This window comes from Poeciliopsis prolifica, unplaced genomic scaffold (genome assembly GCF_027474105.1).
Source record: "Poeciliopsis prolifica strain line A6 unplaced genomic scaffold, Auburn_PproV2 SCAFFOLD001, whole genome shotgun sequence".
Lineage (NCBI taxonomy): Eukaryota > Metazoa > Chordata > Actinopteri > Cyprinodontiformes > Poeciliidae > Poeciliopsis > Poeciliopsis prolifica.
The window spans coordinates 3,159,694-3,175,229 of record NW_026562376.1 but is presented as its reverse complement, the minus strand read 5'-3'; the positions used below and the strand labels follow the sequence as shown (position 1 = coordinate 3,175,229).

At 39.2% G+C, this 15,536-nt stretch overlaps 1 protein-coding gene across 2 annotated transcripts in view; it reads right to left on the bottom strand.

Annotated features, from left to right (window-relative positions):
* Positions 1–15,536, bottom strand: part of znf423 (zinc finger protein 423) — a 162,745-nt gene that overhangs the window by 16,049 nt on the left and 131,160 nt on the right. For both annotated transcript variants that reach the window (XM_055036623.1, XM_055036709.1), the window contains one exon: positions 917–1,048. In XM_055036623.1, coding sequence (XP_054892598.1) covers positions 917–1,048 — 132 coding nt within the window. The remainder of the gene's footprint in view (positions 1–916; positions 1,049–15,536) is intronic.

Here is a 15,536-nt window from a genome sequence, read left to right as displayed (position 1 = left end):
CAGACAAAATAAATTGTGTTGAAGCCAAAAAGTTTCTAAAAATGATTTGTTTTTACACTTCTAGTCAGACTTAATTTACAGCCTCAAACTTTGACGGTTTTGACCCGATTTGAATTTAACACAAACTCACAGAACCTTGAAATTATCCTCAAAGTAACACAAACTGTAGAAGGATAGCGCACTAAAACAGCAATTTCATCTAAATGCACTGCAGCTTTAGGTTACAACAGACAGTGAGCCAAAATATGAATAACTAAATTATTTATTTACCTAAACAAAACAAGCAAATTTTTTCTAGTGATACGATTAGCCTGTTTTAGCTTAGTGTAGCTTAATTCTATTTTTAGCACTGCTATCAACATTAGGCCAAAATTATTGAACTATTCTAGCCTACAAATTCTAAATACCCACTTTTCTCCTTCAGAGTTTTTTGTGCAATAGTCTGAAGTTGCTTTTTAAATTACTATTAAACATTAAACACATCAACCTACCAAAGGGAAGAGAGATAGAAATTAGCCACTTGGCTAAAGTCTCATGCATTTAATTGTAAATGTTAATTAACATGTAATGTTTGACTTTTAAACAATAAACTAGAAAACAAAAAATATTTGCAAAACAACAAAAGCAACATTTTTGTCATCTAATCAAATGCAATTGGAACAAAATGCTAATCTATGTAGGATATGACATGAACAAACCGATTGGCAGCTCTGGTGGGCGTGGCCAGGCAGGGTGACCAATCAGATCTCAGTATTTATCTCAAAGAACGCAAACACATCTACATGCCACACATTTCAGCTTCTTATATAAAATTCTGACCTGGTTCAAACAGGGGATGTTTTCCACAGTTAAATTAAATATTTCTGATTGTATTGTGTGTTCGGTCCGTCCTTGAACATGGTAGTATGCGCCTCACCTGTAAAACAGACGGGACACTTGAAGGTACCTCCCATGCCTTCGAAGCTGTGCTCTATCAGGTGGCACAGCAGCTTGGCAGGTGAGTCGAACATCTGGTTACACAGCTTGCACTCGTGATTGATGCCCTCCTCTGCAAATAGGAGACAAACACGCATGCGTAGGTTAGATCAGCCGAAACACGGAAACCGGAACATGTGACATCAATTCGGGATATTAACCCGACACTGAGGGGTCGTTCTAACCCGATGTGCACACAAAATGTTGTGTGCACACATTTTGTGTGCACATTTTGATGCACACAAAATGTGCATCAAAACCCAAAACATGAAGAATAAAAAAAAATCACTTCACTCTATACCGAAACAAAGTTAGGCTGTTTTAGTAAATGTTGTTTATATATAATTGCTGAATTATTTTGCTAAAGAACCTTTCTACACGTTCTCCTTTAAATATGAATGCAAATACAAAACATGAGGTACAAAAGGTTTATATTTACATTGTTTTTATTCAAAAACTCTAAAAGAAAATCTAACTGAAACTCCACTGCCACAAAGATCAGGTTTGCTGTACCGTCTAGCGGTTAACTTATAATGCAACTGACTTTATTTTTAATTTACAGTGTATTTTTAGACATGTTTATGGTTAAATCTGAAAATCGTTTTGAAATACATTTTCTATTAATTTCACAAATCCTCTAAACTAGCCTGAACAGAAGAAGTGCAGCTCAACACGCTAACATAAGCTAATATCAAAAAAGCTAATGTAGGCTAAGCTAAACTTATTCAAAATAAGGTTGTTTTAATAGGAAAATAAAATAAATAGCGACAAAACGAAGCTAAGCCACTGTCAGGTAAAGTAATAAGGCTAAAGTAAATCTGCATATCCTAACTTAAGCTAAACTCAATTTAGCTAAAATTATGTAAGCTGTGCAAAACTAAGCTAATTAAGCTAAGCTAAGGTAGGCTATGTTAAGTTTATAGGGGCTGAACAAAGCCAAGATAATCAGGGATGGTAAGCTAAGCTAACAGCTTATAAGTAAGCTAATAGGTTAGTTATAGTCTAAACAAAGTAAATCAACAAATGCCCTATGTTACATAAAGATATGGTGAGATAAGCTCATGCAAGGCAGGATAAGGTAAACTAAGGTAGGCTAAAGCAAGTTGGATAGATTGAGTCGAGCTAAGCTAAGCAAAGATACGGCAAGCTAAAGTAAAATAGGCTAACTTAAGGCAGTAAAGGAAGCTTAGATTGGCTCAACGAGACTAATAAGGGTAGAGTAACCTTAAAAAGGTATAAGATAAAGGAGGGCAAGTAAGTTTAGAGATGGGATACATTAAGACAAGCTTTGTTTCTTATCTACTACACATTGCTTTTTAAGATGAGAAACAGAAAATGTATGCCAGGTTTGAGGTTAAGGTACCACGTAGATTATTTAACTTATAACAATACATTTTTTCCATGTTTTAAGTGAAACAAGATATATTTCTGTCAATATTAAAGAGCTAAAACAAGCTCCTATAACCTGCTGAAAAGAACTTATGAGCTATATTTTTCTTATTTCAACTTTATTAAGGTGTACTAGACCAGAAATACTTGGTAAGATTTTGTGTTTTTGCAGTGAAATATCAAAAAGCAACCAACACCTGAAGAAACACCTTAAAAAAGAAGGATGTATTGATCGCTACATACGAGCCTAAAAAATTCCCACAATTAAAGACACAGATTAACATATTAACCCATCAAACATTGAGCAAAAAGAATAAAAACAACCTTTTATATGATAAATAAGTGACAGCGTGCAGAGTTATATTCACAGTCGTGATTTTTATTTCTGTCTATTTTAAGACGGTGTGAGTGACATCACTGCCCCCACGGTGAAAGGCCAGATGAAGGTGGGCGTCGTAAACACAAACACACACAGGCGCCCCTCGGTGATCGAGTCCCCTGCCTGTTGTCCTTATCACCAGCGTACCAAACAGGTCCGATACCCCAGTCGCCCACACACACAGCACGAGGCAACACACACACACACACACCACAGGACCGAACTGCCGGGAGACATCAGATGGTGTCGTCTGCAGGCCAATCTGTGACCCCCATAGAGTGGTGCACACACACACACACACATATATACACACACCCTCTTTTTAACACTTATCTCATGTCCTGTAAGTGCTACCACACACACGCACACACACTGCAAAATCTCCGCTGCAGGGGATCGCAGGGTTAATAACGTCTTCAATCATGCATCCATGACACCCATACTGACTAATACACACACGCTCACCGAGATTTTTATCTCTTCTTGCCTCAAAGGCCATCACAAGGGTGCCCTAATCCCATCTCAATAGCTGTGTGTGTGTTGTGGTCCCGATCCCCAAACAAGCCCCGTCTCCACACACACACACACACACACACACACACACACACACACACACACACACACACACACACACACACACACACACACACACACACACACACACACACACACACAGAAACCTCAAAGGCTGCGAGGTTGTGAGGGGCGCCAGCGTGTCCGAGACACACTGAGACAGATAGAGGTTCATTATCATTTACCAGGAGATTGAAGCAGCAGGAGAGAGAGTCACATGGAGCGACGCATGCAGAGAGAGAGAGGGGGAGGCGGAGGGAGAGACGGGAGGAAGGGTGTGCAGCTGCAGCTTTTCAATTGGTTCCGATTTTATTGTTTTACAAACAAAAAGTTTAAGTTTGGTTCAGAAAACAGGCACACTGCAAAAAACACCAAATTTTAACAAGCATTTCTGGTCGAGTTTCAAGGGGAAATAGTTTAGCACACTTGAACTGAGACAAAACTAACTTACAAAAAACTTTTCAGCAAAGTAAAGGAGTTAAAAATACTGATGAATAATGTCTTGTTATAAGTGACAGGTGATAATCTGACAGAGGTAGAACTTCATCAGTACTTATGTGTTTTCCAAGCATATATTGCAATTTTATAGCACAATCAAGTAACTATGTTAATGTCAGTTGTTATGAAAATGCTATAAATCTCAAATATGACTTAAAAGAAATTTGACTTCAGATTTTAACGCCTTGAAATTGGGTCTCTGTCCCTTTAAAAACTGCTCTTTCTGAAGTTCTGCTTCAGGAAGTCGTCACAACATTAACCCTTTCACAACATTTCTACCAGCGTTTCACTGACAAGAAGCTCCTATAATGAGCTCAGCAGGTGTTTCCTAATTGCTGCCGGCTAGTCTGAAGGATTTTTTTTAATTACAGGCTTTTTTTTGGTCAGCCAGAGAAACTTATAATTATTAATCAATATTAAGGAATTATTGATCTTTTGTCTAACAGAAAAGCTTTTTTTGAGTTAGTTTTGTATTATTTAAAGTGTTTTCTAGAAACTAAAAGAATGCATGGTAATATTTGGAGTTTTTACAGTACAGAAGATGAAGAATTGCCTATGCGTCATTGATGTTGGTGTGTGTGTGTTGGCTACCGGGTTGTGTGTAAGGCATCTTTAAGCCGCGCCCTCGGTGGGGGTAAACTGCCACAGAAGCTGCCTCCCACTCTCCCACGCTGCCAGGATCAGAGGAGCGGTCAAACATCAGCCACCTTCACATCAACACAACGACCTACTTCTACGCTCAGTTTTTCTGAGATCTTTCAAAGAAACATCTGAGCTGCTCGGCTCCGCTCACGCTACCAGCAGGTTTTTAAGCCGCAGCTACAAAAACTATTTCAAACTTTGGAAATAAAAATGTTTAAAAAAAACCAGAGGAGGCCGTTATATTTTCCTTTAACTGATACTTTAGCTTACACGGATTCTCAATGTGCTGAAGACTAACGAGGAAATTATGTGGTTGGATTTACCTAGTTCAAACTAAATCGATCAATATCTGGTCAGTAGTCGTCTATCCTTGCAGGATGGGGTGCTGTTGTCCGTGTTGGTGGTGCATCAGACTGACATGAGCCGAGGATTCTTCTGTACGAAGCAAAACGTCAAACTAAATAATAATATGTTTTTAATATTTTTACTGTACTTTTTGAGTAGCTTAAAGGTTGGTTTAATTTTTTAACCTTTTCAGGACAAAGTTGTTGTAACTATTCAGTTTTGTACCAACAGGAATACAATCCCAGCTCTTTGGTAAAGTATGGAAACATCACTTCCAGTGAAATACCTCGAGGAAACTGTCTTCTCTTGCGGACATAAAGTAAAATGAATTGAGTTTTATATGACTGTTATCTTTTTAGCAGTACTTTGTTTCATTTCTTTATAAATTCCCGTGCACAGAAACATGGTTCATTACGACATCAAACCAACAACAGAAACTTTCGGAGATCATTTATGGTCAATCAATTAGTGTGAGAGCAAAAGTGGCTGCAATCGGAAAAAAGGAGAAAAGGATCCAAACGAGAATGAACGTGAAAGCCTCAGAGAGAACAGAGGAGAAAACAGTGAGGTGCAGAGAGATAATTGGGCTGTCCGGAACAAGGGCATGGAGAGAGGCCTCCAACGCCTCTGTGTGTGTGTGTCCCATGAAAGACTTCTCTTTTCTGACAAATACATTGTTTTGATCAGTGTGTGTGTGGGGACGGCTGTCTCTGTGTGCCGTCCCCCCGCGCAGCCCGGTCCGTGTGCGACCCATAGTGAGATGACAGAGTCGCAGAGCGTCCTGCCGCTACGCTTTGTCTCACAGAGAGCATTTGATCCAGTAGCACATGAACACACACACACACACACACACACACACACACACACACATCGCTGTGAGACTTTCCCTGGGACGGAGAACATAGGGGAGGACACAGCCAAAGAGGCAGGGTGAAGGTTAGGACTTACAGTTCTCTACCAACCAACTCAAATCTAACTTTTTCTGGATTTTAACTCAAACTAACCATGACAATAATCCTTTGTCGCTTTTATTTACAAACCCCAAGATGCTGGTTTCATTCAGGAAAAATAACTCATTCAATCCCCTTGAAGCTGCAGAATGTAACTTTTACAAAAATATATTTTCTGACATATTTGTTAAAACTGACTGTCATGGCAGTATAGATGAGACAAATAATCAGTAAGGGAAAGAAATAGCTCCTCTGCCAATCAGAGGCAGGAGGCGGGTCTTAACGCTGTCCATCATCTGGTTTCTACTGAGTGCGCCTGAAATAACAAAAAACGAGCTTACATGTAAAGTTCCAGCAACATTTATGTTTTCAGTCAATAATTAATTTAATATTGGTGGAAAAAGTCCTAAAAACTGAATTTTATCTCCATCCCTCATCATATCTAGACATATTGTATGATGAGGTTTTTCACATTGAGTCAATGAAGCAACTCTGACTCAGGTAATCGCTGCGTGTGCATCAGCAGAATAACTTCACAGATTCCACTGGAGGCAAAAAAACATTAGAAAATTTAAAGCAAAACATAGATGTCATGGATGTTGAAGGAAAACGCAGTCCATACTATAGTCATCCTCACAATTACAAGCCCACCACAGTGACATATTTCACACAAACACTCCGTCGTTGCTCATGCTGTTGCTCGATCTCATTCTCTCTCATTAACCACCTTTTTCTCTCTGCTAATTGACCAGAGGAGCAGGACCAGGTGGCATCATCCCATTTACGCTGGCCTCATCTCAGACCCCTGCAACACGCAGCTCAACACAAATGAGCTCCTTGGTTTGTGCTGGCGACGGATCCCTAAGGTGCTTCCCCTCTTAAACACCTCGACATGCATGCAAACACCCACCTTCCCGGCGTCGCTCTAAACAAGCTGCCGGGGGTCCCCTGGGCGTCTGCCCTCCATTACTGCCCGTCTCTCCGCCTGTCAGCCCCCTCCATCCCTAAAATCCATATCAGAGCGTGTCTCTGTTCGGTCCTTTGTGCCGTAAAACAGGCATCTGCACTTCAAGTGAAAATACGAACCCAAGTAATTCAGATTTATTCAACCGCTCTGGAAAATTCCTGTTTTATTTTTTTTTTAAATACTCAGCCTGGTTGGGAATGTGTAATGTAGTTTTAAAATAGAGTTCATATATCCATATTCGTATTTTCTAACAGCTGAATGTTTGATGTAAAGACGTCAATGGTTTTTTGTTAAAGCTGTTTCTTCATCTTTTGGTTTCTTTTTGATTCTACACTGCAAAAACTCAAAATCCTACCAAGTTTTTCTGGTCTAGTTTTTAGTGCAAATATCTTAATACCCTTGAAATAAGACAAAACAAACTTAAAAGTAACTTTCAGAATGATATGGATGCTTGGTTTCAGTCAACAGTTTCTTAAAATTGATGAAAAAGTTATAGTTCCTCTAACAGATTATTTCACTTTTAGCACAGGAATGATGTCTCGCTATAAGTAAAACAATCTGCCAATGGAACTAGTATTTATTTAAATCCATACTGAGGAATTATTGACTCAAAAAAACTCTTATATTGTGTTGAAAAATTCCACTTAAGTTAGTTTTGTCCTATTTCAAGTGCAAGAAGGTAGTTGGACTAAAAGATGGATCAAAAAACAGTTGGTAAGACTTTGTGTGTTTGCAGTGCAGGTATAAACATCATTATTTTTACATCCAGAATGCAAGACGAGCTGAAAATGGCTGAAAATAAAGTTTCTGAAAAAGTTCTAGTTTACAAAAAACCCCTTCAACTTTATATTTAATCTGTTTGACAGACATTTTGACAAAAGTTTAGTGATTCAGGAGTCATTTAACTCTGGTTCATATGTGTTTTTTTCTTTTACTGTAACAATAGGAAATCAGGTTACTGTATACAACAGTAAAGGATTGCAAAAAAGAGAAATAAACTCTTTTCCCAATAAAACTAAGGGAAACCTAGAAATATAGATGCTTTTACTTAGATTTGCTGAAATTAGTTTCACATTTTAATCAGGTTTTCCCACCACACACACAGTTCAACAACAGCCTGAGGGCTTTCTGTGGTTTTAGCTAACTATGTTCATTTTTAATACGGGATAGATGCTGATGCACTCACCAGTGTTTTCTCATCCTGGTTAGATGAATCTGAAATAAGATGCTTTTAGCAGAAAATGAAAATATCAATGAAATATTTTGTGGTATAATAAAGCAAAAATAACCACCACAGTATAATATTTATGGCCAGAAAGCAACAATAAACTGATCCAAACATAAATTAATGCTTTTACTGAGACTGCTTTAAGTTGTTTATATCTTGTTCTCTACTTTTTAATTTGTTTCCTGTTTGAAATAAAGTTATTGGGATAAAGAGGGAGAACATGAGGAGAGGGAACGGACCTGCTGCGTAGACAGTTTCAAAATAAGAGCATGAATATAAGCGTCTAGTTTGAAGAAATCTTAAGTCAATAACCAAAACTTTAACACAAATGTTGATCAAAACAGCAAAAAGTAAATTAACGCTTTAGAATTTACCCTGAAAAGTAAACTTAGAGGAAGCTAAACAGGCTAAAAGTTTCAAAAGTTAGCAGAAGCGCTAAATGAAACGTTAGCTCAGCTTTTAGTGGATTAGTGAATGTGTGCTCACGACTGCATAGAGCATTAAAATAAGCTTTTGAAAGTTTTCTAAAGATTTCCACATTATTCTCTCGCTATGCGATTAACACATCTAAGTTTTGCAGATCTATGACGGAAGCTCTTTCTTCCACCTGCCTATAGGGGGCAGTGTCTGCACATGAATGACTCGCAGTGTCGAGATAATCACTTTGTATTGCAAAAAATTGGGAAAGATGAAAAAAAAAACTGTTAGGTGTTGAAGCTGTTGATCTGCTTTACAGACGATTTGGAAGTCAGAGTGTTTTAACAAGGAGAAGAAGAAGCGTCCAAAAGAGGGATGAAGGAAGGAAGGAAAGAAGAAGACGGACAGGACGGCCGTGGAGAGCAGCAAGAGGCGCTGTGAGGAAGAAGGAGTGCAGCAAAGAAGAGAGCAGTGGAAGAGGAGGAGGAGGAGGAGGAGAGCGTGCCCCCTGGGGGGCTTGCTCAAGGTGTGTTACCATAGCAACCAGGGGGCGATTGGAGTGTGTGTGTGTGTGTGGGGGGGGGGGGGGTTCTGATGCAGGAGGTTGTGAGCTTGACCCATTGGTACTGTGGGGGCTGGAGAATACACTCACTCACACACACAACCTGCTGCAGCGCTGGAGGGGTCCCAGGAGTGCCTCCACCTTTACTCACCCTCACACACACACACACACACACACACACACACACACACACACACACACACACACACACACACACACACACACACAAAGAGGAGAAAGAATGCTGCAGTGCTGAGGTCCCGCGAGTATCCAACACCCACACACACTTTCCCTCCTTTCTCTCATCTCCCGTCTCTATTTCTATCTCTCTCTTTCTCTGCAAGATGATTGTTATTTTCTTTATTTGTTCCCTTCGAAATTCAACCATCTGGATGTTTAAACTCAGTCCAAACAAAATGGGAGGCAGAGAAATGCTCCTTTCATACAGTTACTTGTAGGGCTTATGATTTAAGACGGGGGTGGGGGGGAAATGCATTTTTTTATAAAATAAAAAAAAAGTAAATCAACAGAACAAAATAAAGATGTTTAAATTTTGTTTTTGTCTTGAAAAAACAGTATCAAACCGCAGAACCTAACCTGTGGTGTTCCACCTGGCTGAATACTGGGAACCCATTCGAAAAAAACATTTTAAATTCAGACAGACGCAAATTACTCAACATAGTAAGTCATATTAGAAATTAAAACATAGCATTGTTTCAGACATAAATCTAATATCAAAATTTAAATAAATTTAAAGAAAGAAAGAAAAATGTAACAATAAATTATGTAAAATTACTTTTACAGAAAAATAATTTTGCATTACTTCCACAGGGTTGAATGCTAAGCCCCACTTTTTCAGGCATTATTTGTATAAATGATGATTATATTTAAAATGCTTAACGGGAAGCAATTTAAGGTAGAAGTGATAACTGTATAAAATAGATTTAACATAAGTTATATTTAAAGTTATTTTTGAGATAAAATGTTTGCGGTTAAAAGGTTTGTGTGTGACTGTAGATCAACTTAGACGCCTTAGTGTGTAAAAAAATGACCAACTCTTTAAAAGCAGACATGAAATGGTTTTCAAAAAGAGGCAGAAAGAATTTTGAGTTTAAATTTGAGTTATAAACCAACTAAAACTGGAAATCAGTCGAGTTTCAATCGATGTGGTGCATTTTATCAGTGTCCAGATGAGGTCTGTGGAACATGTATGATTTATTTATTTACTAATTATTTATTTACAGTATTTTTAGCTTTCCATAACAAAATTTCATTGAAATTTTTGAATTTTTAAGTAAATATCCACCTGAAACAGAAACTGAGTGATTAGATTAGACTGTCAAAATCAAAGAATAATAATAGTCAAAACATTATTTTTTGCTTTGTGTCATTATTTCTGAACCGTTTCCATGCTTAAATCAACTTAAATGCAGAAGAGAAACTCTGCAGTCACACTGATATTTTTTGCTTTTTTGCTATTGAAAATATTTGGCTTTATTTCACAGTTGATGTGGAAATAAATCAGCAAAAATTATGATGAAATTATTCTGATTTTAATAAGGTAAACAACCTGTTTACAGGTGTAAATAGAACCGGACCTGAAGCCACATTCCTCCGCTTCACCTCATCACACCCTGTGAAAACTATCCGCACACACATCGGACCACAAACACAGCCAGGCAGACATTTTATTGGCAGACAGGATCAGCATATGGCGGTGACCAGTTTGTGCACAAATTGAGCATATTTGTGTAGTGCATAGTGCATGTGAGTCTTGGAAGGAGACAGAGTGTGTGATGGGAAAGTGTGTGTTTGCGTTTGTGTGTGTGTGTGAGCAGCAGCTTGGATTTTCCCTCTCAGATTACATAACAGTGGGAAGCTGGAGCGCTCGGCCGGGTTGAAGCCAAATAGCTGCTCACAAACGCGCACGTGCACGTCCGTCCACTCGTTTTACATCATTGTCTCACACTTTCGCCGCAGTTTTATTAGATTTTAGCTGCGCTTGTATGTTTCTCAACACAACAGGGCCTCTGGTGAAAAAACAAAAACACCAAAAAGAGTGTGAATGCGTCACATTTTAGCAAAACAAGAAGCACGCAAATATTTAGAACGCGCGAAACTGAAACACAAACATGCAGAAATCTTTTCCTTTCAGCAAACTGCATCAGATCTTCCATCATTCTGCATCTCTGTATCAGTGGTTAGATTAACTAACAGCCAAATAAGGTTTCGTTTCAGCCTTTAAGAGGCATGCAAGCTATGAATGTGGAGAATATTTGTGTTTAGATTTTTAATTGAAAGTGTGAAACGGGCCTGAGGGGAATAAGATTAATCAGTGTGTGCAAATAAACCGTCAACACAAACACAAGCTTACTGCTCCCTGAGATAATGTTTAAAATGGAAGCACCTGTCATCCTCCTGAAACACCTTCAAACATCTGTTCGCCTACAGTTTGGAAAACACAACTAAGCCCTCCAGATCCACACCAACAGGGTGTTTATGAAGCAGAGAAACACAACGATTCCGTTTTACAGCCAGAGTGAAGGATGAGGCGTCTGCACTGCAAAAACACAAAGTCTAACGGGATATTTTCATCTAGATTCTGGTGCAAATGTTTTTGTACACCTAAAATAAGAAATACGATTAACTTTACAGCAAGCTATAGGAGCTTGGTTAAAGTGAATAAATCTTGAAAAAAAATTCTAGTTCCACTGGAAATTGTTTTCCTACTTATAAAAAGACATTTTCAAGATGCTGTAAGTTAAAATTACTGACTTGTAACTTACAAGTAACTAATTTAGAAGTTATTTCTAAGTTAGTTTTTGTTTTATTTTGAGTGTAATAAATAGGCCTGTTGCAATTGTAATGTGAAATGTAAAGCATAACGAGTCATGGTAGAATCAGCAATGTGCGGTTTCACTAATAAACGCAGTTAAAGATCGAACTAAAGTCAGACTAAATTATTTACAGAGTTTCTGCAGGTTTCACCAAGTCACATTTAGGTCTTTCTAAGGCATTTTTAAGACAATTATGAATGTATTTTAAGTTGTACTAAACAAGTAAATCAATCATCACAGTGAAGTGAGGCAATGGTGATAAATTTGTACTTATATGAATGGATGTAAAAAGCTAGCTAGCTTCAGTCTTGACAGCTAACTAGCTCGCTAGCAAGGGTAACGTTAGCAGCAAGTTACCACAATAACGTAGTGAACATAAATTTAACAGTAAATTACAGCAAGAAGAAAGAAAACTAAATGAAATATATGGCATTAAGTTGTCCTGCCACAACATTTAAGACACATTTAAGGCCAAGTTAGAGTTTTTGAATGAATTTAAGACAATTTAAGTCTTTATTTTAGATGAATGAATATAAGATTTTTTAAGGATGTGCAAACACTCTGATTTAGGTAATTGCAACTATTTTAAACTTAGCGACAGAAGTTGTTCTTTTCCATCCCCAAAATGGAAAATCTAAGAAACATGTAATCAATCTGATTTGCAGATTTGTTTCATACTGCAACATAACATCATATTTCTAGCCATTTTATTTCAATTTTGCACCTGGAGACAAACGTTCTATTCAAAGAAAAGGTTGAAGACGAGGTTCATCGTTGGTCAGTCAGATAAAACAACAACATCTGGACAGACCTGCAGCTCTTCGGTTTAGTCAGAACCAAGCAATCGAGTTTTCATATCTCATCTCTGAGAAAGCTGCAGAAACTTGTTTTTGTTCAATAAAATCCAGCAGAAATGAGAGTATGTGTGTTTACCTACCTCCATCTAATCCTAGCCTGCTGTTTACTGTGTGTGTGAGAGTGTGTGTGTTTCTTTAATCTGTTCTCCCAAGGGGCGTCAGGGGGAGCTAGCAGGCTTACCCTCACTGCATCTCTGCATCCAAATACCACTAAAAAGCAAATCTCCATTCCACAACAACAACATTAACACACACGCACACACACACACGCGTGCACACACACGCACACGAGGCACAGACGGGCCTGAGAGACTCCCGGCTTAAGCTCCACCCTAAATGAACCTCTTCTGCACACAAATTATATCTAATAAAGCTTTTCAAACTGCTGTCAAAGAGATAATTAAAAACATTTGAGTGCATTTTTTGGAGAGAATAGATGTTTTTATTCCAACGTCAGGTTTTAAACGCTCGTTCTTCTGGGTTTGGGCAACAAGGAGGAATTAGGGTTAAAAGGGACCTGATTGATTTAAAATTACCAAAAGGAAAAATCTTTCCCAGTCGGTTAAGGATCTGACAAGAGGAGGGAGAAACAAGGAGGAGGAAAGGAGATGAGCAGAGCCAATAAGAGCTCACAGCAGGATGCTAATAATGCAGCTCCAGCTGTTCCAGTTAACCTGCAAACTGCCCATCTGGACCCAGAGAGATCCATGATGGGAGACCGGCGGGGAGACGGAGACAGGAGAGGACAGAGACAGGACTGGAGGCAGAGCGGTAGCGACTGAATCAGTGATGAGAAAGAGGCTTTTTTTCCATGTAAAGAAGAAAAACGTCACATTTTACAAATCCATGGCTCGCTAACGATAACAACCATCTTCCTCTCCTACAGACTCATTTTTATGTCCAGTTTTTATTTGTGGTTCCCAGCAGGTTGGTGGAAGGGATTAAAAACTTAAAATAACATATAATGACTTGTGATTTATGACTGGGATGCACCGATGCAAAAACCCGATATTGATATTGCATAAAACAGGTGTGAATATTTCTGCATGCATCTAAAAATGAGCAAAACAAACCAAAAGCAGAGCAGAGACATCTTATTGGGGCAGTCTGGATCCTCCACAACACCGAGGTGGACATGTGGACACACACAAAGACAAACACACCCTCAGCCGGAGTGACCTTGGTCCGGTCCGCCTGCCCTCACCCCCCTGCCTCGGCCCACCCCGGCCAGCTCAGCCTCCCACCGAGTCCCTCTTCCTGTCCCTGCTTTCTGAACCCACGCCGGCACAGCGCCACACCGGGCTGTGCCAACCTGAGCCGAGCCGTGGTCATGGTAACGACTCCGCCGAAGATCTGAGATTAAAAAACACATAAAAAAATACCTGAAGAACAAACAGAGGCGGATTTAGTTTTATTTGTTATTATTGATCCCAAAATCTGACAGGCCCGAAATACCCACGACTGAAACCCGCTTCCCTACAGCACACCGCCCACACACACGGCGCAGAATAGCATGCTAATGAAGACACTTAATCACTGCGAGGTCATGTGTGGAAGAGCCTGCCAGATACCTGCAGCCACGACTGGAGACGTCCCTCACCGCACACCAAGTGTGTGTGTGTGTGTGTGTGTGTGTGTGTGGTGAAGAACTGGAGATGCCTGCTGGATGTACACATGAGAAAATGAGACAGAAAACCTTAAGACAAACAGGAGGAACATCTTGATTTGAAAGAAAAACATCTTGCACGACGCAGCCGATCATTTCCCAAACTCTTGTATTTCTCACTCTGTGGTTAAATGAACGACCCTCCCGCGGCTCGAGCGCCGCAGGTTCCCCCACTGTTCAGCTGTGATTCATCACACAGAAGCCTTCGAGTGCCACCGCCGCACTTGTGGGTGTGCCCCTAAATTAAGAACAGCTAATCAAGGTGGCATTGGAGTGAAAAGACGCGTCCAGCTGGGCGGAGCAGGTAATGGCAGAGGCACAATCAGCCAGCGGCTTCCTTAAAGGAGGAACACGGCAGATTAGGAATCCAGACAGAGGAGTGACCTTGGAAGATTAGGCTGCAGGATAATCTGATTACGCAATTACACCTGAATTATTTGGTCTCTGAGGGCGACAGCGTGGATAATTACAGGCGTTTCGGTCCAAAACTGATCAGAGCCGACAGCAAAACTGAAGAGTTTCATCATTAATGGTTTCCTATAAATGTCAGGATTTCAGATAAATCACCGGGAAATATCCAGAAAAAATTTCTTTTGTTCTTTTCTAGAGAAAAAACATCAATGGATGGATGGATGGATGGAATAAGATATAAACAGACAGAAAACTAGATTTTTATTTTTAAAAATAGTCAAAACCTGTTATGCTTATTGGTTGCACAAAATAAACTTAACTAAGCTTCATTTTCACCCATAAATATATGAAATAAAAATGATCAGATGAGAAAAGATGCTATTTTAAACTCCATCATGTTTCTTATTACCAGATATAAAAACCAAATAATAAGTAACATCTCTAATCTTTCCTTAAACCAACCTGAACAAAAAAAGCTGCAAAAACCTGGCAAAACAAAGCCAGTTTCCACTGCGCTGCACCGAAGAATAAAATAATAACTTCTTCTTGGTCTCATAAGACAAGCACACAAACACATTTCTCCCCTCCTGTCAGCCTCAAATACAAACAAATAAATAAATGAACAGTAAGTTATTAATTATTCTGAGGGAGGAATCAAATATAAATGTGTCTGGGGGTTTGTGTGAGAGTGCATGAAGACTTCTAAACAGTTTCCCCAAAGACAGACAGCGAGGCAGACCACCGGAGAAACCAGTAAACAGGAAAAACTCAACAATGCAACAAAAATAAGTGCTTACACTTAGGAAATGTGTTGGTCACCACATGAAGAGACAAAATAAC